The 22,163-nt window shown below is 50.0% G+C and overlaps 1 protein-coding gene across 5 annotated transcripts in view; it reads right to left on the bottom strand.

Annotated features, from left to right (window-relative positions):
- The window catches only part of FCHO1 (FCH and mu domain containing endocytic adaptor 1), a 45,932-nt gene extending 27,959 nt beyond the window's left edge, over window positions 1-17,973 (bottom strand). For 2 of the 5 annotated variants that reach the window (XR_014215280.1, XM_082206964.1), the window contains exons 1-5: window positions 17,846-17,973; window positions 13,577-13,731; window positions 11,730-11,803; window positions 2,986-3,077; window positions 182-256 (exon numbers count right to left, since the gene is read on the bottom strand). Coding sequence is in view for 4 of the 5 variants with exons in the window: in XM_082206964.1 (XP_082063090.1) it covers window positions 182-256; window positions 2,986-3,077; window positions 11,730-11,756 (194 nt within the window). In the remaining variant the exon portion in view is untranslated. Of the gene's footprint in view, window positions 1-181; window positions 257-2,985; window positions 3,078-11,729; window positions 11,804-13,188; window positions 13,354-13,576; window positions 13,732-17,490; window positions 17,585-17,845 lie in introns of those variants that run through there. The other 3 variants (XM_082206966.1, XM_082206965.1, XM_082206967.1) reach the window with 3 other exon arrangements.
- Between the last annotated feature and the right edge of the window lie 4,190 nt (window positions 17,974-22,163).

Below are 22,163 nucleotides of genomic sequence, written 5' to 3'. Positions count from 1 at the left end.
AAAATACAGAAACAAGAAAATAATTAGAAGCAAAACAGCAAAACAATACCCCCTCCCCTGGTCAGATGGGCGGGGTACAAGTAATAAAACTGTTGTTGTTATGAGTGCTTTTTTGGGGGGGTGCTGGTACTCATCCCTGGGGGTCCCTCCCGATTCTGCGATTCTGTTCTCTAGGGCTCACCCCAGCTGAGTGCTGTTTCCGGCCATCTTGGACATCTTGGCCATAGACTTGGCATAGGTCTCCTCTACAGCCGCCCTGCGGAGAAGAAAGGAGCAGAAGAGGGAAGAGGAAGAGGAGGAGGAGGAATAAGGAGGGTTCCAGAGCAGGATCTCGAAGAGCCCAAACATGTCAAAGGCCTAGAAACAATGCCTTATGAGGAACGGCTAAGGGAGCTGGGCATGTTTAGCCTGGCGAAGAGGAGGTTAAGGGGTGATATGATAGCCATGTTCAAATATATAAAAGGATGTCACATAGAGGAGGGAGAAAGGTTGTTTTCTACTGCTCCAGAGAAGCGGACACGGAGCAATGGATCCAAACTACAAGAAAGAAGATTCCACCTAAACATTAGGAAGAACTTCCTGACAGTAAGAGCTGTTGGACAGTGGAATTTGCTGCCAAGGAGTGTGGTGGAGTCTCCTCCTTTGGAGGTCTTTAACCAGAGGCTTGACAACCATATGTCAGGAGTGCTCTGATGGTGTTTCCTGCTTGGCAGGGGGTTGGACTCGATGGCCCTTGTGGTCTCTTCCAACTCTAGGATTCTATGATGTCTGAAAAGCCCTCGTGGATCACAAGGAACCCTCTTTTAAAGCCTCCTACGTTGGCTCCTGTGGCAGGGAGTTCCACAGTTAATAACTGCATGCTGCATGAATTATCTGCCCTGAATATTTCATCATTTGTGGGGCGTCTGCCAGTTTAGGCTTTTTCTACAGAGGGAGAAATCCTTTCCTCTCTCCACTTTCTCCATGCAATGCAGGGCTCTGATCAACTCTCGCAACCTAGGAACGGAACACTTCCAGGTTTTCTATGGACAAATTTAGTGATCTTTGGAAAGTATTTATTGAAACATATAGAATCCTAGAGTTGGAAGAGACCACAAGGGCCACCGAGTCCAACCCCCTGCCAAGCAGGAAACACCATCAGAGCACTCCTGACATATGGTTGTCAAGCCTCTGCTTATACACAAGGAATACAATAAGTCTATCTATCTATCTTTGTATTATATATTTTAGTAATCCCATTTCTATTTTAATAACATTTCACTATTGCTGATATATTGTATTTTCTTTCTTTCTTTTTTCTTCTTTATACTAATCTGTAAAAAATCTCTCTCTCTCCCATTATAAACTTCTACCTCTTCCTTGCTTTTTCTCTGAACCAAAAGTCACTCCTGGAAGAATTGCTCCAACCATCCCTTGACTATTTATGGCTATTTTCATCTTGACCGCCTCCCAAAAAAGGAACAGGATCGAGTTCTTATAATTTCGCTCCTCTGAGAAAACAGAGAATGGGCGGGATTACCTGACATAGCACTGGAGAGCAAAAAATGAAGGGCCTGGTGGGGTTTTTTGGCATGCAATTGAAGGAAGATGCTTGATGCTGCTTAAAAGGAGAGAGAAACACGGGCCAGGCCGGATTCTGCACTTAGCAGCTACCCACTTATAAACATACCTGGCCACTGATTTGGGTGATTCACCTGTCCAGCTGGGACCTGGGATCAAGAGAAGTGCAGCTCTGCCCCCCAGTGGTCACTGGAGGAGATGCAAAGCCATTTCCTTCCCTCTTGCAAACCCCATCCATGCCGGATTAGGAACAGAGGCTTCCCAAACACAGATTTGGGGTGCTGGTCAGTTAAAAAAAGAGCAACACCTGAGATTTTCCTTGCTTTGCAATATTTCTCCCCCTTAAAAGAAATCGCATGGGTATGAACAAGCACCTGGCATGAATTTTGCAAAGGTTTCTTTGCTTCTGTTGAATCAACCCAAGGAAACTTATAAATCCACAACTAGGCTTGATAAATCCAAGAACACTAATATTCTTTTCTTGGGCTTATTTTAACCCCTGTGCAACTGGGGCAGCTCAGCATGACTACTCTAGATCTTAGGGTCATGGGTTCGAGCCCCACGTTGGGCAAAAATTCCCTGCATTTCGGGGGGTTGGACTAGATGACCCTCGTGGTCCCTTCCAACTCTACCATTCTAGGATTCCATGATCTGCTTGCTCTGTGCTGGATCCAAAGCTTCGACAAACAAAGAAGCGAGATGCTGGGGGCGTTAATCTGTCCCGGGTGCTTTAGTTGAGATTCCTGTGTTGCAGAGGGGGGTTGGACTAGATGACCCTCGGGGGAACCTTCCAACATTACGATTTTATGAGCCCCTCTATCCTGTGCTCAGGCTCTTATCTAGGTGCCCATTCTACAATTCTGTTCTTCACATTTTATTTCCCAGCTGTTATAACATCTGTTTTGTATACATCACAAAATGAAATTATTTCATTATTATTTATTCAACTTATATACTGCCCTTTATCAAAAGATCCCAGGGCACTGTGCCTCCTTGCAAGGAGGGTGGGGATCTCTGTTGCAGCAGAAAAATAAAGATCTGCCTTGCTTTGACTGGATCCCTGCCTCCACCCACTCTTCTCCAGCCAATAACAGACTTAGGGAGTTTGGCTGCAAAATCCAATCACAAGATAAAAAATCTTATGAAATGAAACATCTTTGCCAAAAGGAAACAAAAACCTCAGGCAAGCTATGGGTGAGTTATGGAGAAGAGGTCTTGCAAAGAGATCTCCTTCAGGCCGGCAGCTCAGCTCTTGCAAAGTTTACCCCCAAGTGGCAGTGTCAGGGAGATTTGCAAATCAGGGCTCTGTGAGCAAACTGGCAGTAGGAAATTGGTGCTTTGATAAGTGGGTGATGGTTTGCAGACTGGGGGGGGGGTGCAAGGAGGAACTGGACGGAGCTCTGCCCCCCCACCAGCTGTCAGTACCTCTCCCGCACGAAGTCCGCCAGCTCCTTTGCCGAGATCTGCCCATGCTTCATGTTGTGATAGAGGACGTCAAAGCCATGGTTCTTCTCGCCCTGCGGTGAAAAGCAAGAAGGCAAATGAGGCGCGGCTCCAGAATAACGGGGGCTGCCCCGCCAGGAACCAACATTTCAGGAACCCAAAATACGACTTTGGAGCTGTCTCCCCCCCCAATAGCAACTGCAACCTTGGTTGGAGGAGTTTATATATCTGAGTTTCTCATGCTGAAACCAGGTGGATTATAACTGTGGCTTTTAAAACTATGCATTGCAGTTATTGTTTTGCTTGTTATTCTGCAATGCATTTTTGTAGCATACCATCCAGGAAAGGGCAGCGCTGAAACATAATTAATAAATGCTCTGTATTTTCCAACTCCCATCGGCGCAGCCACACCCAGAGGGACGCATCCCTGCACCTGCACCTGCCGTGCAGGTAATGCCAACAAGCAGTTTTTGTCCTTTCTTGGGTAAGAAGCCTCTGCACGGACAGCTGCCCTGTTGCCATCCAGTGACATCTGCATGCGCATTTTGAAACAGGATAGGGCCCTTTTTATCCTGAAGCCACGTGGCGAGATGGGGTTGAGCCCAGTTTCGAGTTGCCTTGTGAGGGAGCAGCAGCAGCAGCCAAAAAAACCTCATGTGACTTATTAAATCTGTGCGCCACCCTTCACTGAAACAGCTTAGGCTGGTGCATATTCTGGGCTGCATCCGCCGAAGTAGAACGTCCAGGTCAAGGATGTTGACCAGCTGGAATGTGTGCAGACTTGAGATATCTGCATGGCAGGGGGTTGGACTGGATGACCTTCAGGGTCCCCCACAGCTCTATGACTCTATGATATAGTGTATGGAGAGAGAGAGCTCCCCCAAATCTACCCTCCCTCTCCTTTTAATGCTCAGCTTCCCAAGCAGCCTTCTCTCCCCCCACCCACTCTGTGCGTGGAGCCTGGGTCTCTGGGGGTGGGCTTCCGCTCCCCCCTCCGTCCCTTGTCAATCACAACCCCTCCCCACCCACCCCCTGCAGAGCAACTCTCCCTCCTTGGCATTCCTCCTGGGGAGATGGCAAGGTGTGTGTGTCCGCGGTCGCTAGGCAACCCGCCTCCCTGCAGAAGCAGCTTTGGCGTTGATGGCTGAGTGACAAAACAGGTCCTGTGCATTCTTTTTCTGCATCCTTCCATGCCTTTCTGAGCCCTGCAAGGTGGTTGCAAGGCCACGCCCTGTGGCAGGGAGTTCCGGAGGGCACAGAAAGAGAGAAGGTGGGTCGGAAGCCTTCCCAGGATGTGAGCAGGACCACTGCTCCATCGCAACGCGGTGTTGTTTGCGCTGAGCGGTTTAGACTCAGGGGGACAGCCCCAGCAGCCTTTCCCCTTTAAAAATAAAGCAAGATCCTGGTCCTCATCATTCTGAACAAACACTTGGCTTAAAGAGAAGAAGCAGAAGCTGCTTCGGACCCAGCCAGACCTCTGGGTCCGTTCAGCACAGCAATGCGGACCTTGACCAGCAGCAGCAGGTTGTCAGCATCAGTCATGGCTGATTTAGTTGAGATACCAGGGGGTTGGACTAGATGACCCTTGGGTGTCCCCCCCAGCTATATCATTCTATGACCCACAGTGGAGATGCTGTTGGGGATTGAACCTGGGACCTGCAAAGCAGCTGAGCTGCGATCCAGCCCCTTAAAAACAGAGGGAGTCTCCAGGGCGGAGGAGAGACTGTTGAAACAGGGAAAGTTTACAGTCCTCATGAATCTGAACGAAGGACTGCAGAGCTGCTGCCGGTCAGTGTAGTCACTACTGGCCTTCCTATTTGAAATCCGCCCTTCTTAAGGGGAGGGGTGCGGCTCAGTGGTTTTGCACAGACGTTGCTGAGCCCAGCAGCTTAGATAATCCGAGCCTTGCTTTCGTTTTGTTCAAACTAAGAGAGGCAATGTTGCGTAGTGGTTAGAGTGCCGGACTATCACCTGGGAGAGGCCAGGGTTCAAATAACCCCCGTCCGGCTGCAAAGCCTCTCCCAGCCTCGCAGGGTCGTCGTGGGGCTCCACGGGGACCTGGGAGAAGCCTGGGTTTGGCTTGCTGGGGAAGGGGGGCTGGCCCTGCCCCCCTCAGCCTGACCCACCTTGTGGGGCTGGAAGGGACCCCAGGGATCATCCAGCCCAACCCCCTGCCATCTTCTGAGGAGGGAGAGAGGGCCACTTCTGCCCCCCCCCCGGGGCTCGCTGGGGAGGAGAAAAGGGGGGGCAGAAGGAGAGATTTGCTGCCTGTTCCTCCGGCTGTTTTGGAATCTCCCAGCTGCATCCGCAGACAATGGCGTCTGCCACCCCCACCCCCCCGGGTGGCACCACCCTGACGCCCGCTCTGTTTACTTGCGGCTGGCACTGGGTGTCCCGGGAGTCACAGAGAGGAGCTGTTGCTTTGTTTTGTTTAGCGCACGTTGCTTAGAGGGCCTTTGACCCGCAAGATGCCTGAACTCAAACCCGGAGCTTTTGAGTCGGCAGGTGGCTTCACGCAGGACGCAGATCCCGCTAAGCAGCAAACAGAGCACCCCAGCCCAGTATCCTGCTGCCAACAGGGGACAGGCGCAGGGGAGCTTTCGAGAGGAACAGGAGCTGTTTTGTTTGACTTACTTTTACCCTCTATTTTATGAACTGCACTGAGATCTTAGGATGAAGAGCAGGATATAAAATGAATTAAATAAAATAAAAAAATAAAAGAACCTCCTTCCTTTTCCTGATGTTTAGTCAAAATCTCCTTTCTTGTAATTTGAAGCCATGGGTTCCAATCCTACCCTCTAGAGCAGGAGAAAACAAGCTTTCTCCCTCTTCCATGTGGCAGCCCTTGAGATGTTAGAAGATGGCTCTCTCAGTCTCCCCTTTCCCAGGCTAAACATCCCCAGCTCCTTCAACCGTTCCTCATCTGGCTTGGTTTCCATTCCCTGGGTCATCTTGCGCTGCTCCTCTTGCTGCTCCTGTGAGTCTTTGGGAAGACCACTCCCCCATCAGGCCCAAGGAGAGGGGCCTACAGGCACACATACTCTGAGCAGGAAATGGCGGAAATGGTTTCAAATGCTTTAAGTGTTCTTAATCTGCTCCACCACGAATGGTTGTTGCTGTTGTTTTTAAATATTATATTATTTTATTATTTTTTTCTGTTTGGGGTGGGACAAATGCTTAGCCATGATCAGATCACTTCCTGGTGCAACTGGACTTCTCTGAGACCCTTCCCCTCTGCAGGGAGGTGGGACCAATGCGGATGGTCCGCCCCTGCCACTTAATGGATCCAATTGGCTTCCAGAGAGCGGTAGGGGATGTTTTATCCCATGTTGATGGCCTGGTGGCGCATAGGAATGCGGAGTTAACCAGGGCTATTGACTGCCTGGCTCTGAAGCGCCCTCTCCGATTGCATGGAGCCCGGACAGCCCCGTGGTTTTCCCAGGAGCTGAGGGTGATGAAACAGTCGTTGAGACGGCTAGAGCGCCGGTGGCGGAAAACTCATTCTGAATCAGACCGGACACGGGCTAGAGCTCAACGTTGAGCCTACCAAGTGGCAGTGGCGACGGTGAAGAGGGCCTTCTTCGCCGCCTCCACTGCATCTGCAGAAAACAGCAGCAGGAGACTTTTTCAGGTAGTTCGCAATCTATCAGAACCACCTGTACCACCGGGGCCTGGTAGGGACCCCAAGATCTCCTGCAATGCTTTTGCAAAGTCTTTTGTAGATAAAGTCGCTCAGATTCAGAAGGAGGTAGACTCCACCGTGGGAGCAGGGCCAGGGCGGGAGAGTGCTAGAGTTCTGCCTGGTCCTGTTACATGGGATCAATTCCAATCTGTTACCCCCGAGGATGTGGATAGGCTGCTTGGACAAGTGAAACAGACCACCTGTCTCCTTGATCCTTGCCCATCCTGGCTGATAAAAGCGAGCCGGGAAGGGCTGGGCGATGGGCTCTGCAGGGTGGTGAATGCTTCCCTCTGCAAGGGAGCCTTCCCAGACCCGCTGAAAGAGGTGGTTATTAAACCGCTTCTTAAAAAACATCTTTAGACCCGGCCAGTATGGCCAACTATCGCCCAGTCTCAAATCTTCCATTCTTGGACAAGGTGATTGAGCGGGTGGTTGCTGAACAACTCCAAGCACGCCTGGAGGATGCGGACCATTTGGATCCCTTCCAATCAGGATTCAGGCCTCACCATGGGACTGAAACTGCCTTAGTCGCACTTGTCAATGATCTCCGGCGGGCTAGGGACAAAGGTGAGAGCTGCTTCCCAGTTCTGCTGGATCTCTCAGCGGCCTTTGACACCATCGACCATAGCATTCTTCTGGACCGTCTAGAGGGGCTGGGAGCTGGGGGCATTATCATACAGTGGTTCCGCTCCTTCCTTCTGGGCCGTGTCCAGAAAGTGGTGGTGGGGGATGAGTGTTCAGACCCCTGGGCTCTCACTTGTGGGGTGCCTCAGGGTTCCATCCTCTCCCCCATGCTTTTTAATCTCTCTATGAAGCCGCTGGGAGAGATCATCAGGGGGTTTGGGCTGGGTGTTCATCAGTATGCGGATGATACCCAGCTCTACCTCTCTTTCAAATCAGAACCAGTGAAGGTGGTGAAGGTCCTGTGTGAGTGTCTGGAGGCGGTTGGAGGATGGATGGCGGCTAACAGACTGAGGTTGAATCCTGACAAGACAGAAGTACTGTTTTGGGGGGACAGAAGGTGGGCAGGTGTGGAGGACTCCCTGGTCCTGAATGGGGTAACTGTGCCCCTGAAGGACCAGGTGCGTAGCCTGGGAGTCATTTTGGACTCACAGCTGTCCATGGAGGCGCAGGTCAATTCTGTATCCAGGGCAGCTGTCTACCAACTCCACCTGGTACGCAGGCTGAGACCCTCCCTGCCCGCGGACTGTCTCGCCAGAGAGGTGCATGCTCTAGTTATCTCCCGCTTGGACTACTGCAATGCGCTCTACATGGGGCCACCTTTGAAGGTGACCCAGAATGTGCAATTAATCCAGAATGCGGCAGCTAGACTGGTGACTGGGAGTGGCCGCCGGGACCATATAACACCGGTCCTGAGAGATCTGCATTGGCTCCCAGAACGTTTCTGAGCACAATTCAAAGTGTTGGTGCTGACCTTTAAAGCCCTAAATGGCTTCAGCCCAGTATACCTGAAGGAGCATCTCCACCCGCATCGTTCTGCACGGACACTGAGATCCAGCGCTGAGGACCTTCTGGCGGTTCCCTCATTGCGAGAAGCCAAGTTACAGGGAACCAGGCAGAGGGCCTTCTCGGTGGTGGTGCCCGCCCTGTGGAACGCCTTCCCATCAGATGTCAAGGAAATAAGCAGCTATCATATTTTTAAAAGACATCTGAAGGCAGCCCTGTTTAGGGAAGTTTTTAATATTTAATGCTGTATTATTTTTAACACTCGATTTGGGAGTCGCCCAGAGTGGCTGGGGAAACTCAGCCAGAAGGGCGGGGTATAAATAAAAAATTGTTGTTGTTGTTGTTGTTGCTGCACCTAGACACCAGTGGATGGCAATGGGGCCATGGCTGCTTTCTCTCAGTAGCAAACAGAATGTCAGAGCTATCTCCTCCTCCCATTCTCATTTGCCCATCTAAGGTAGACTAACTCTGTCCATGGAGGCTCCATTTAAGAAACGTAAGGAGAGGCTCCCAAGAAGGACTTCCGGGGTGGCGCCATCGGTAATGGCGGATTCCCTCTGATTCGGAGGGATTAGCTCCACAGAAAACGGGTCTTTCCCGCTACGGCAAAGCGGGGACCCTTTCAAAAATCACAGGCGGATGAAGCCTGTGACCATGGGACTCGGCGGGCACCTTTAGCGCCCCCCCAACCCGTAAAGGAACCCACTTCTGGGCTCTGGAGCGATGAGGGGGAAGTGGCGCGGTGCTGTGAGTCAACTGCTTCTTCCGTGGAGCGAAGCCGCACAGCCGTTGCCAGAGAGCGCTGCCTTTTTCCTGGGGCAATTTGGCTTTTAAAACAATTACCCGTGAGTACTTTAATTCTGGACAATTGGACTTTAAATAATGACCTGCGATTAGAAGGAAAATTGGACTAAGAAATTTATATTAATTTGGCACTGAAACGGGAAGGTCTAAACAGGAAGTCAGCCTTCCGTTTCTTGTAGATAGATTAAAGCAAAGACATGGCAAACTAGAGTTCAGAAAATCGCTTGTGAATGATTAATTTTCATCATTTAAAATTGTTGAACCCCCTTCGGAAGCAGGAGAAGAGGGGGGATTTTTTCCGGACTGTTTAAACCTGCAGAAGAGAGTGTAAAGTAAAGTAATTTTCCACCGTCTTGATCCTGGGAGCCGGGTGTCAGGACTGACGTTTATTGGGAAGCTCATTGACCAGAGACAAACATCTTTGACAGATAGTTAAAAGAAGAGAAACATAGTGATTCCATTATTCTCATTCGCATTTTAAAGGAACAAATATTGACAAAATATCTGAAAAAGGAAACTTTGTTGCTAGATCAGCCTTTAAAAGAAAGAACAAATAGAAGTTCTTCCCCTAGAGGGAGCCTGTGAAACTGTTATTAAATTTGAATCAGGAAGCTCTGCAGCTGCAACAAGATTACGATCGTGGGAATAGGCTTCTGACCTTGCAGAACAATGTATTCAGAGGCTCTGGTGGGTGCTCTTTGCAAAACAAGTGCCCTATTGGAACAGATACATGAGAAGACGGACTTGATGACTGCTGCAATCAGAAACTTTGGACAGGTAGTGGGAAACTATATAGAGCCCACCCAGGAATCAAATCAGGAGTGTGCTCTGACAGATCAGATGAGGGAAGAGGATGTTGTTGAACCTCGGGCGCCAGAGATGGAGGGAGTTGTGGCCCAGCAGAAACGTGAGTTTTTGGATTTGACAAATGAACTTGGAAAAAGCCAGATTTGGAAAGATAAAGTTTGGTTTGGTTTGGAAATGGGGGGTTGGATAGACCCCCCTATGCAGGGATGTTTGGACTTTTTAAGTCTGGCAATGGGCTGTTAGATGTCTGGGGTTGTGGGGGCTCTTAATTCTGGAGGGACTTTGAAACATGTTCTTAAATACCACATGGGGTTTTGTGTGGAATATGGAAAAGGGACTGATTTGTCGAGAAGGGTCAAAAACACTGTTAAGTTGGAGTTCCCACGAGTGAAAGGAGCAGGAGACAAAGTAAAATACAGGTATAAATATGAAGAAGAGCCGCGGAAGGGACATGGAAGAGATTTAAGGGCCTCGAACATAACAATACCAGGTTAATGCGCTTGATTGATGGGATAGAAAGGACTGACAAAACCCGGGACCAGGAGGAAGAGACGCTGGATGAAGATTGGAAGAATTTTTTTTTATTAGGACTGCTTTATAAAATTGATGAATGTTGGAATGAAACTATTTGGCTTTAGCAAAAATGTTAAAAGAATTATGTAAGAATATGCCATGGCTATGAAATAAGATTTAAGTTTCAAGTTTTAGGGTCTTCTATTGTAAGATAGGGTTAAAATAGATTAAGGTAATGTAATGACAGAGTATAATAATAATAATAATAATAATAATAATAATAATAATAATAATAATTTTTTATTTATACCCCGCCCTCCCCAGCCAAGGCCGGGCTCAGAGCGGCTTACAAGCAATAATAAAAACAAGATGAATGATTACAACTTAAAAACAAAAATAAAATACAACATTAAAATAATGGAACATTAAAATATTAAAATGTAGCCTCATTGCAGGAGAAGGAAAAGAAAAAAGAAAATGGGGGGGAGGGAATCAAATTGGCTCCAAGCCAAAGGCCAGGCAGAACAACTCTGTCTTACAGGCCCTGCGGAAAGAAATCAGATCCTGCAGGGCCCTGGTCTCATGAGACAGAGCGTTCCACCAAGTTGGGGCCAGTGCTGAAAAGGCCCTGGCTCTGGTTGAAGCCAATCTAACTTCCTTAGGGCCTGGGACCACTAGGGTGTTGTTATTTATATTATGAAAAATGGAAAGGATTTGCTGTGACAATTAATAACTAGGATACAAAAAAAGGGAGGAGTGAGGAGGTCAAAGAAAGAAGGTAATGACAGTTAAGGACTGGAGAATATTGGATTTGTTTTTAAATGTTTGTGGCTTATTTTTGCCTTTTGATTGTGTTGTGTTACATGCTTTGTTTTTAGACTTTGATTTTTATTAATTTGTATTGTTTGATTGTGGTTTGTTTTTTTTCAGTTTTTTCAGTTTTTTCTTTTTTTCTTTTTCTAAAATTCTTAATAAATATCATTAAAAAAAAAAAGAGAGGGGCTCCCCAGAAGGAGCAGGATCCGGTGTCCCCCAACAAGTGCCACCCCCCAAACACCCCCACATCCAGGGGTTGTATATGACAATTTCCCCCAAGAAAATATCCCCAGACGCAGAAGTGTGCCTCAACCTCCCTGGATACCAAAAACCTTCAGGGTTCCTCCCTCTGCTCTAAGCTGTGACTCAGACACACGTTGCTCATTTTCTTCATTTTTGCAGCTCGCTATTTCGCTGCTGCTGCTGCTACAACCAGCTCATTCGCCTCCCTTTGGTTCCCCCGGTTTGCAAATATAAAATATGACTTATTTGCACAACGCACTTAACCTGGGAAGGCGTCATTAATTGCAGATAGAGACGGAAAGAGAAACCGCCTGGGGAAAAGGCAGCAGTGTAAACAGATCAGGAAAGAGTTGGCTAAATGAGTTTTCCATGCACATCAGGGAGATTTTCTTACCCAGAAATGCTCCGCGAAATAAGACATGCTGCCAGCCCGGGATGGAAGCCCCCTTCGCCTCAGCTTTTGGAAACCTGGAATGCAAAAGAGATTGGAAGTAACCAGGAACAACGACACACACACAGAGCCCTGGGACGAACTGGGGATGGTGGGAGTCGTGGTCCAAAACAACCTCAGGCTGATGAAGGCTGGAATAGGGAGGAAGATGTGCGAGGAAGGCTCAGGGCACGACAACCCCACCGGCAGCTGCCTCCGCCTTCCCCAGCTCTGCCTCGCCTTGAGCGCCAGAGACAAGCCCCTAGTCCTCAGCGAAGTCTGGGCCTGGAGGCTCCACAAGAAGCTAAGGAGAGCCTGGAGGATGTATCAGACCCTTCAAGCTCAGCGTCCGGACCTCGCAGCAGCCCAATACCCCAAGGAACCTGGGGGCCCAGATAGACTGCCTCTGGGCCCGGAGGCCCCACAAGGAGCGAGGCTGCTGAATCAGGCCACGTAGCCCACCACCCTGTCCTCACTGTGGCCAGCCAGGTGCCGCAAAGGGAAACTGAGCAAGCAGGATTCGAACGCAAGAGCAACTCTCCCTTCCTGCGGTTTCCAGCAAGGAAGAAACGGTGGAAGCACAACAGAGCTACTGTGACTAACAGCCAGCAATAGCCTTCTCTGGCTCCATGGATTTGTCCCATCAAATCGTAGAGTTGGAAGGGACCCTGAGGGTCATCCAGCCCAACCCCCTGCAATGCAGGAATAGGCAGCTGTCCCTTACAGGAATCGAACCTGCAACCTTGGCATTATCAGCACCACCCAATCCTCTTTTACCAGGGAGCGTGCAAAGATCTCTTGTGCAAGCTGGGCAGAAGTTCCCCAGCCAGGGGGCAGGTGGGGGGGGAATGTTGCTCTACATTCTCTGCATGCTGAGGTGGGTTGGACTAGATGACCCTTGGGGACCCTTCCAACTCTTTGATTCTATATTACATTACATTATATTAATTTCTATTCTGCCCTTTCCCCCAGGCTGGTTCTCAGGGCGGCTTATGACAAATTAAATTAAATATAAATAAGACGCAAAAAAAAATATGAAAGATCACCATTTAAAAGTAATGTTCTGTTCCGTTATTGTTTGCAGTTTGTGATCCATGCAAATGAAAAGCAGCATAGGAAAATGAAATGAAATGTGAGAGAATTAAAACAATACTTTAAAAACCCCACAATTTTTTAAAAATCCAGATATTAAAAATGCCACAGCCCTATGAAAAGCCCTTTCCTTAACTGATCTATTGATGGCGTTTCTCCAGGGGGGGTTTCTCCTCCTCCCTCTCCTCATTGGGCCCTACAACTACCCTTCAAGGCAGGCCCAGAGAGGAGAGCAGGGGGGAATTCGAACCCTGGTCTCTCCCAGATCTGACTCCCAAACTGCGACAGGCGGGTGGCTCTCTCGGGAGCCCAGGCCCCTGGCCTTCCTCACCCCCCTTCGGAGAAAGCACAACTTCTCCTCCCCTCCCTGAAACGCAGACATCCTGCAAAGGCCGTTTCACCCTCCAGCGCCGGATGGAAACAGGAAAGGAAGCGCAGGAAACGGAAGAATTGCAAGAGAAAATGGCCGCGTTTGTTGCTGCCCTCAAGCAAACTGAGGTTTGAAGCCGGGTGCTGGAACCTGAACCCAGGACCCACCCTAGATTTTAAACAGCTGACATTTGCAAACCAGACCTCGTGCCAGCCCTCCTCTCGTGCTAAAAGAGAGAGGACCCAGGCATCCTGCTCTAACCACTCATCTCCCCGCCCCAGTACTGTCAACCTCCTGCAAATCGGCCCAGGAGTGAGCATTTTGCAGAGAAAACCGCCCTGCCACTCACCCTTTGCCGGAGGGAAGTCTGCCCTCTCCGAAGGCTCATATTCTCAGTTCCTGCACACAAAGGATCTCGCCGGAAAGCACCCTGGGGTGCGGAACACAGGCAAATAAAGGGAGAGCAGGTGATTCGAACCCAGTTCCAGTTTTGCTTCTGTATTTCTGCAACACCGAAAGCAGAGAAACAGAAGTGGAGATAAGGGAGTGTTGAAAATGCTTGTGGTCCCGATCGGCAGCCACGCTCCACAACCTCCCTTGCAAACGCAGCTAATTTGTGTGTTTTAACGGCTTCTTGTTAATTGCCTTTTTTGCAACGGTGACAAATATCAGCCGCCAGACCCTCCAATAAGCAGGAAAGGGATCTCCCCGGAGGGCGTCCAGAGATTAAATTTTAAAAAGTAAATAAATGCACATCCTGCAATGGGGGGGGGGAGGGCTGCAATTTAATTTTGGAATTGAAGGATGGTAAGAGTTGGAAGGGAACCCTAGGGGTCATCCAGTCCAACCCCCTGCAATGCAGGAATTTCAGCTGAAGAATCCCTGATAGGTGGCCTCCCCCAACCTCTGCTGAAAAACCTCCAAGAAAGGATTTTTCTGCCAGGAAGTTCTTCCAAAGCACAGAACTGGAAGGGGCACCCAAGGGTCATCTAGCCCAACCCTCTCCAAGGCTGGGATCAGGCCGAAGGGGGACTATCCAGTCCAGAATCCTCTTCTCCCTCGGCTGTGCCCCCTTTGGCTCTGATCCCACTTTCTGGCTCTTCTCATGGATCTTCCAGGTCCACAAGCAGTCTCTCTGGATCCCTAGGTTCTGAGCGGCATTTGAGCAGCAGGCCCCCTTGAGGTCCGATCCAGCAGCCTCTCTCTTATGAGACCCCAGGCCGGTCGCAGAGATCGCCTGCCTTGCGCAAGGAGAAGGAATCGCCCCAGGCGACTCCCTGGGCTGGACCGAGAGGCAAACCGGCAGGGGCCAAAGGAAGGAAGGGAGGGAGGGAGGGAGGGAGGAAGGAAGGGAAGAGAAGAAGGAAGGAAGGAAGGAAGGAAGGAAGGAAGGAAGGAAGGGAGGGAGGGAGGAAGGGAAGAGAAGAAGGAAGGAAGGAAAGAAGGAAGGAAGGAAGGAAGGGAGGGAGGGAGGGAAGAGAAGAAGGAAGGAAGGAAGGGAGGGAGGGAGGGAAGAGAAGAAGGAAGGAAGGGAGGGAGGGAGGGAGGGAGGGAGGGAAGAGAAGAAGGAAGGAAGGAAGGATGGAAAGGAGGGAGGGAGGGAAGAGAAGAAGGAAGGAAGGGAGGGAGGGAGGGAAGAGAAGAAGGAAGGAAGGAAGGAAGGAAGGAAGGAAGGAAGGGAGGGGGGAGGAAGGAAGGAAGGAAGGAAGGAAGGGAAGAGAAGAAGGAAGGAAGGATGGAAGGGAGGGAGGGAGGGAGGAAGGAAGGAAGGGAAGAGAAGAAGGAAGGAAGGAAGGATGGAAAGGAGGGAGGGAGGGAAGAGAAGAAGGAAGGAAGGATGGAAGGGAGGGAGGGAGGGAGGGAGGAAGGAAGGGAAGAGAAGAAGGAAGGAAGGAAGGAAGGAAGGAAGGAAGGGTGTTTGTTGATGCCATTTGCTGGAAACCACAGGAGGGAAAAGCGGCTCTCATGGTCGGATCCTGCATGCGGGTTTCATAGAGTCACAGAGTTGGAAGGGACCCAGGGGCCATCTAGTCAGCCGCTGTGAGAACAGGGTGCTGGGCTAGACAGGCCCCCTTTGGGTCTAATCCATCAGTCCAGCTCTTATTATGTCCTCATGGAGCCTCCAGGCCCTGAGGCAGTCTATATGCCTTCCCACGTCACATGGGGCATTTCGCCATTATGAGGACAGGAGGCTGAGCTAAGTGGGTCTCCTCTGGGTCTGATCCAGCAGCCTGGCTCTTATTATGGAACTTCCAGGCCCAGAGGCAGTCTATCTGAATCCCTAGGGTTAGTGGGGTATTTGGCCACTGTGAGGCGGACGTGACGGGGCTCCCCCTGGGCCTGATCCCACCCCTCAGCCTCCGCATAGGAGTGAGGGTCTGATCCAGTTCCCAATCTGGGTTGATGGCGTCTTTCAAAACTGTATTTTAATATGCAGTTTTATTTCACTATTTCACTAAAAAGGGGAGGCGTTGCCATGGAAATGAACAACAAGATCTGTTCCATCAGATCCTCAGGATACAGATCCATTTAAAGCAAAGTCATAAAACAAGCAGCCCCCCCGCAATGCTCCAGTGACTGTCACCCCAAAAGGAGAAGTCCTGGCACCACAAAGTCCCTCAATTTTGCTGCGATCCCTGCATTGCTGGGGGTTGGGCTGGATGACCCCTGGGGTCCCTTCCGACTCTGCAATCCTATGTCACTTGTGGTGGGAATGTAAGTTGGTGCGAAATTTCAGGGGTTCAATTTTCACAGGAATGATCACTCTTATCCGAGAAACTATCGTTTGTTGCCCAGAATTAACAGATTGTTTTTTAACAATACCAATTGTCAATATAATTGGTCTCATCTTCAATCTTGACAGCTCAAATAGTAATTGCAACTCAGGGGGAAAGAAGCCCAACATCTTACCCTGAGCACTTGGTCCCAGTCACTCCCTGAGAAAATTAGGCGCAATTTGAGATTTCTATGAGGACTAGGACACCCCCCCCCGGCACTTTCTATATGATTTTGCATTCCTTTATTACACTGGATAACGCTAATAAAAAGGAATCGGTTGTTTTAACCGATGTGCAATTGGACTTATTCTGCGCACCAGTTTTACAGTTTTCAGTTCAGTTTTCACCTACGATTACAACAGCGTTATAAAGCAATATAAGAAAATCCTTACCAATAAAAGAATAGACGTTGGCACAGTTAAAAGATATATATGTATATTTACTCCAGCCTGTGCTTCTGCAGAGGCAAGACCAGACCTTTGACCGCCCCACTGCAGACAGGGCCTAGCAAACATTGCGCACCCCCCCGCCCGAAAAAAGCCACCTGTTCACACACACAGAAGATATATATCTGCAGAAATATATTCCATCCAGGTGGCAGAGAGATAAGGAAAACAAAGGTTTCTACCTTGCAGCAAATCTGGCCTGGGAGAGGTTCCTGCAAAAATTACCTGTCCAGGTAAGGAGTAGGGAAGGAAAAGAGGTTCGAGGATGCACCTGCGCTCATTTTAAGGTTTGATATTTTATGGATGTTTTTGTATTTTGCAGGAAGCCGCCCAAAAGTGGCTGGGGAAACCACATCATCATCATCATCATTATTATTATTATTTCCCCCATTTTGTTCCCCAGAAAGGAGCAACTGGTGCTTGGCCGCCTGGCAGAATGGCTTGCAGAAAAAGCATTCCCACCTCCGTCCTTCTGACACCAGTTTTGGCATTTGCAAAGGGCCCAAAGGTGGGCAGGATGAGAAGCCAATCCTGACCGGGTGCTGCGCGTCTCGTGCAATGGAGAAAGGCGGACGAGTTGGCACAGGTCCAAAGCCAGAGCAGCAGCATTGTGACCATTTCAGGCCTTTGCAAATGGGATCCTGACCCAGCCTGAACTGCCCCCTCCACACACCTCTTTCTCAGGTGCAGTTGGCCCTCCCTCACTGCCTTATTTTTGCAGGATCTCGACCTGTCTCCGTTTAGCTACGCAGCCAGACATGGCCTGGGCCACAGACAGCACCCACAGACATTTTTTTACATGCACACATACATATATAATTTGCACTCACACACACACACACACACACACTTTTCTCAGGAAATGCACCTTCCAAATTATTATTATTATTATTATTATTATTATTATTATTATTATTATTATTATTATTAAGCTTCCTTCTCCATTCTCATGAATAGCAAGACCTTCGTCCAAGCCACAGCAACGCATCAGGCAAGTTCATGAAATGCCCTGCAAACATGCAATGGAAAATATATATTACCGTAATTGTTTTTCTCCCACGGTGGGATTCTAATTTTTTGGCGCTGTGTGCTGGATAATAATCGGAACCAAGAAATTTGGGAGCAGCTTCCCCCACCCCCTAAAAATTAACCCACAGCGTTCGCCTCTTGATACAGCTAATTAGGGTTTTTCTTTATTTCCCCCACCCGAATTAAATATTGCAAACAGGGGTCTGGGGGGGGGGGGTTGGCCGGATCCACCCCCGATCTTTGAAATTCTTGCATGGGCAGTTTTCTTGCAAAGCTGCAGCCCCCCCCCCCAAAAAAAAACCCTGCATGGGTGTGCAAAAGGTGGGTGATAATAATACCAGGGCGGGGGGGGGCAAATGCACTGACCTGTTTCCGCCCCTCGGCATCCCCGGCACCTGCTCCGCTCCCCTCTTTCGTTTTCGCAAAAAGAGGGGGGAGGGGAGAAGGGGGGAGGAGAAAAGGCTGCCCCCCCCGCGCTGCAGGGAGGAGGAGGAAAGGGGCGGGGCTCCGAGGAGGAAAGGAGGCTGGCTCCTGATTGGCTGCCCCGCCCGCCAGCAAACGCGGCTTCTAGGCTAGCCTCGCCCCCCCGTCCCAGCCCACCCGGGAAGTTCATTTGCATATTTAAAGAGGACGCATCCTTTTCACCTGCTTGTAAACTGTCATTTTGGGGATAGGGGGGCAGCGTAGGGAGAGAGGCAAAAAATGCATCTCTGTCCAACTGCACAAAGCCAACAATATAAAAACCCCTCCCCAAGAACTACAAAATGGGGGGGACGGACACTTAGAATCATAGAATTGTAGGTTTGGGAGGAACCCTGAGAGTCATCTAGCCAACCCCCCCCTCAAGGCAGGAATCTCAGCTATTGAACCTGACCTATGTGCGAGAGAGGAGGAGCCACCCCATTTCAGGCCCCCCAGGAACCACCAATAAATCATAGAATTGTACAGTTGAAAGGGGCCCCCAAGGGTCATCCAGTCCAACCCCCTGCAAGCAGGAATATGCAGCTGTCCCGTGTGGGGATCAAATCTGCGACTTTGGTATTGTCAGCACCAGGCTCTACCCAACTGAGCTATCCAGGCTCACAACAGCCCTATGATGGATCTCTCCATCCACACCAGTGGCATAACAGCCTGTGTGGCTTGCACTTCAATGCGACATGCAAACGCACCCCCCACCCCACTTGGCCTAAGGCAGGACTGAGCCTCGTCTTCCAGAGCTGCATCCCCAAGATCAAAGGTTTGTGTTGATCCAGGTGGCGTCCTGTGTCCTTGCAAGGCTCAACTCAGCACTGCAGGCCTCAGAAGACGGAAAAAGCCCAAGTTGCAAAAAGCAGGCCAGAAGGAGGAAGCTCAGAAAAACAGCAGGTGCAATTAAAAAAAGAAACCAACCCACAAAACGAAGAACTTGCTTGGCAGAGGAAGGCGGTTCGTCATCTCCTGTATGAAACTAGAACTTGTTCTGCTAAGACAATGAATGCCTGTGATGGTCAACAGTGATGCAGTGCAGAGCCCTGGGTTAGATCACAGAATAGAATTGTAGAATTGCAAAATTGGAAGGGACCCCAAGGGCCATCCAGACCCCCTGCAAGGCAGAAATCTCAGCTAACGCATCCCTGACAGATGGCCGTCCAACCTCTGCTCAAAGATCTCCAAGGAAGGAGAGTCCACCACCGTTCCGCTCTTGAACAGCTCTTACTGTCAGAAAGTTCTTCCTGATGTGGAGTCAGAATCTCTTTTCTTGTAACTTGAAGCCAGGGGTTCAAGTCCTGCCCTCCAGAGCAGCAGGAAACAAGCTTGTTACCTCTTCCATGTGACAGCCCTCAACTGCTCCTCATCAGGCTTCGCCATCATCCTCTGCTCACATTCCAGCATGTTTGTTTGGCAATCTCCTCCTTAAATCGTGGTGCCCAGAACTGGACACAGTATTCCAGGTGTGACCTGACCAAGGCAGAATAGAGTGGCACTATGACTTCTCTTGATGCAACCTAGAATAGTGTTAGCTCTTTTTTTGCTGCTGCATCACACTGTTGACTCATGTTCGGCTTGTGGTTCACCAAGTCCTCTAGATCCTTTCCCCATGTACTACTGGCAAACCAGGTGTCCCCCTTCCTACATTTATGCATCTGGTTCTTCCAGCCCAAGTGCCAAACCTGACATTTGTCCCTTTGAAAATTTGTTTTGTTAGTTTTGAGCCCAGGTCTCCAATCATCTTGATTCTGCTTTTTGCGGCATTCGCTCCCCCTCCCCGTTTGGAGCGGTCTGCAGATTCAATGAGCATCCCCTCGACTCCTTTGCCCAGGTTGTTTGTAAAGATGACACAATCATTAAGATCGAGGCAATGCAGAATTAAATGGGGCAACCTGAAGGCTCCACCGATTAATGGGTTAGATCCACCTTCGCCAACCTGGTCTTCTTGAGCGCAGCTTCCAGTCAGAATGGGCTGCCCAGAAATTCTGTTTTTACATCTCCAAAGGGCTACCTCCGACTTTTAAAGCTAGTCGGTCTGGAATCAAACACACAGACGCACACCTCCCCAAAGCATTGCTTCTGAACCTGATCCGTTTTTTCCCAAGGAAGCCCCTATCAATGAGCTCAAGAAGCTCCCCCTTCCTTTGCTGAAGCCGGCCTGCACAGACAGGGAACCCTTTGTCAGTAAGGAAGGTGGCAAAGGATGTCTGCACAGGTGTGGCAGCTGAGGAGAGTCCCTGGTGGTCCAGCCTGGGGATGCTTTGAAACAGCATCTCTTCCACCCAGGCGGTTGCCATGGCAACAAACTCTCTTCCCCCTCCATCCCTTCTTCCTGCGCAACCAATAGCAACAGAGCTATTAAGAGGACATAAATGGGGAGTGGAGAGCCATGGACTCAGTCCAGAGCATCTTCCCTTCGTAGTGGTGGGTGGATCTGATGCCACTTGCTGCTGCCCCTCCCTTGGCAAGAGGTGCAGGAATCACGGGACTGTAGATGGAAGACACCTCAGGGGTCATCCAGTCCAACCCCCTGCAAGGCAGGAATATTTCTGTCCAACACGGGGCTCCAACCCACGACCCTAAAATTGAGAGCAAGCACCCAAAGAGCTGCTTTATCAGGCCTATGGTCCATTTTGCATCCCAACATCCTGTCTTCACAGTGGCCAACCACGATGGGAAAACAACAGGCAGGATTTGAACACAAGAGCAGCTCTGCCCTCCTCCAGTTTCCAGCAACTGGGATTCAGAAGAATCGCAAACAGAGCCACCCTGGCTAGCAGCCATCTCCCCCCCCCCTGAATTTGCCCAAGTTGGTGGCTGTCCCTGCCTCCTGTGGCAGAGAGTTCCAGAGTTTGATACTGCGCTGTGGGAAGGACTTTCTTGTAAGCATCCTGAAAAAGGAATGCAGCAAGGCGGCAATTGATGGCTACTAACCTCCAAATGCCAGAAACCACAGGAGGGGACAGTTGGTATCTTATTCAGGGCCGGCTTGTGGGCTTCCCTTTGGGGGCACCTGAGTGGCCACTGTGTGACAGGGTGCTGGACCAGGACCCCCCAGGTTTGCCTGATATGCTACATCCAGGCCCTTCTAGTGAAACCTCCAAGTCCAAAGGCAGTCTACCTCAATTCCCACCTTCTGAGAGGCATTTGGCCCTAAAAATGTGCAGAGAGGCTTTTCCCCTAGGGACACCAGTCGCATCCCCCCGCTCTCCCACCTCAAAAGCCAGTTTTAATTGCAGCTTTGCCTCTTTTTACTCCTTGGGCTTGTCCTTTTTTATTATGGGTGCCTAACATTTTGATGAAATCCTTTTATTTTATATTTTGCGTCCACAGGCTGCTATGTCATGACATTGATACGCCCAGGTTGGATGGGCCCCTTGGGCTCTCCGTAGGTTCGCAGGACCTGTCAATTCCAGAAAATGGCCAAGACGATTAGACCTGCCCTCCATCCCCACCTTTCGATATTGGGAAGCCCCCAAACCTGTTTCCCATTCGCAGGCAGAGACGGTGTTAGGGAGATTCCGATTACTGCTGTCACATTGATCACCCAGGGTGGGGCGCAACGCCTCGCCCTAGCAAGAACTGTGCAGGCCTTGGAAAGACTGTTCCCAACGCCAGGGAGAAAAGGGGGGGGGGGGCTTGCTGATCTCAACTCCCAGGTCTGCAGGGAAGGAGACAGGCTTTCTGGTATTTGGGGCCTGGGACATTTCAGGCTCCGGACACTTCCGCCTCAGTGGGAGAGAGGTGGGAAGCAGCAAGGCTGCCTCCATCAATTGGGTCAAAGTACCTGCTAGAATCCCAGAGCTGGAAGGGACCCCCAAGGGACATCTAGCCCAACCCCTCGGAAACACAGGGACCTCCTGCTCCTGGACTGTGCCAACCGGCCGTTATCAGAACAGCTGTTTCAAACCCTGTGCCCGAGTTCTGGTTTTGGTTTTATAGTTTTCATTTTCCTCTTCCCTCCCTGTCTCTCTTTCTTTGTGGTGCAGAGGATTTGTTAAAGATGACAAGCCTGTGAAACGGACCCTTCTGCCTGAAGAGCGGAGTGCAAACACCCCAAAACACTGGTTTCCAATTAGCTAAGTACTGCAGACCCCGTTTTTCAAATGCCAGGCCACGGACCCCCTACTTTTAAACATTTCAATCTCCCTATGGTCATTTTTGTTATGTGAATGGTGGTGCAGACCACCCTGGGTGGACTCCGGGTCCGCAGACC

Source organism: Podarcis vaucheri (assembly GCF_965113315.1).
Source record: "Podarcis vaucheri genome assembly, chromosome: 18".
Taxonomy (NCBI): Eukaryota; Metazoa; Chordata; class Lepidosauria; order Squamata; family Lacertidae; genus Podarcis; species Podarcis vaucheri.
This window is presented reverse-complemented; position numbering and strand designations above follow the sequence as displayed.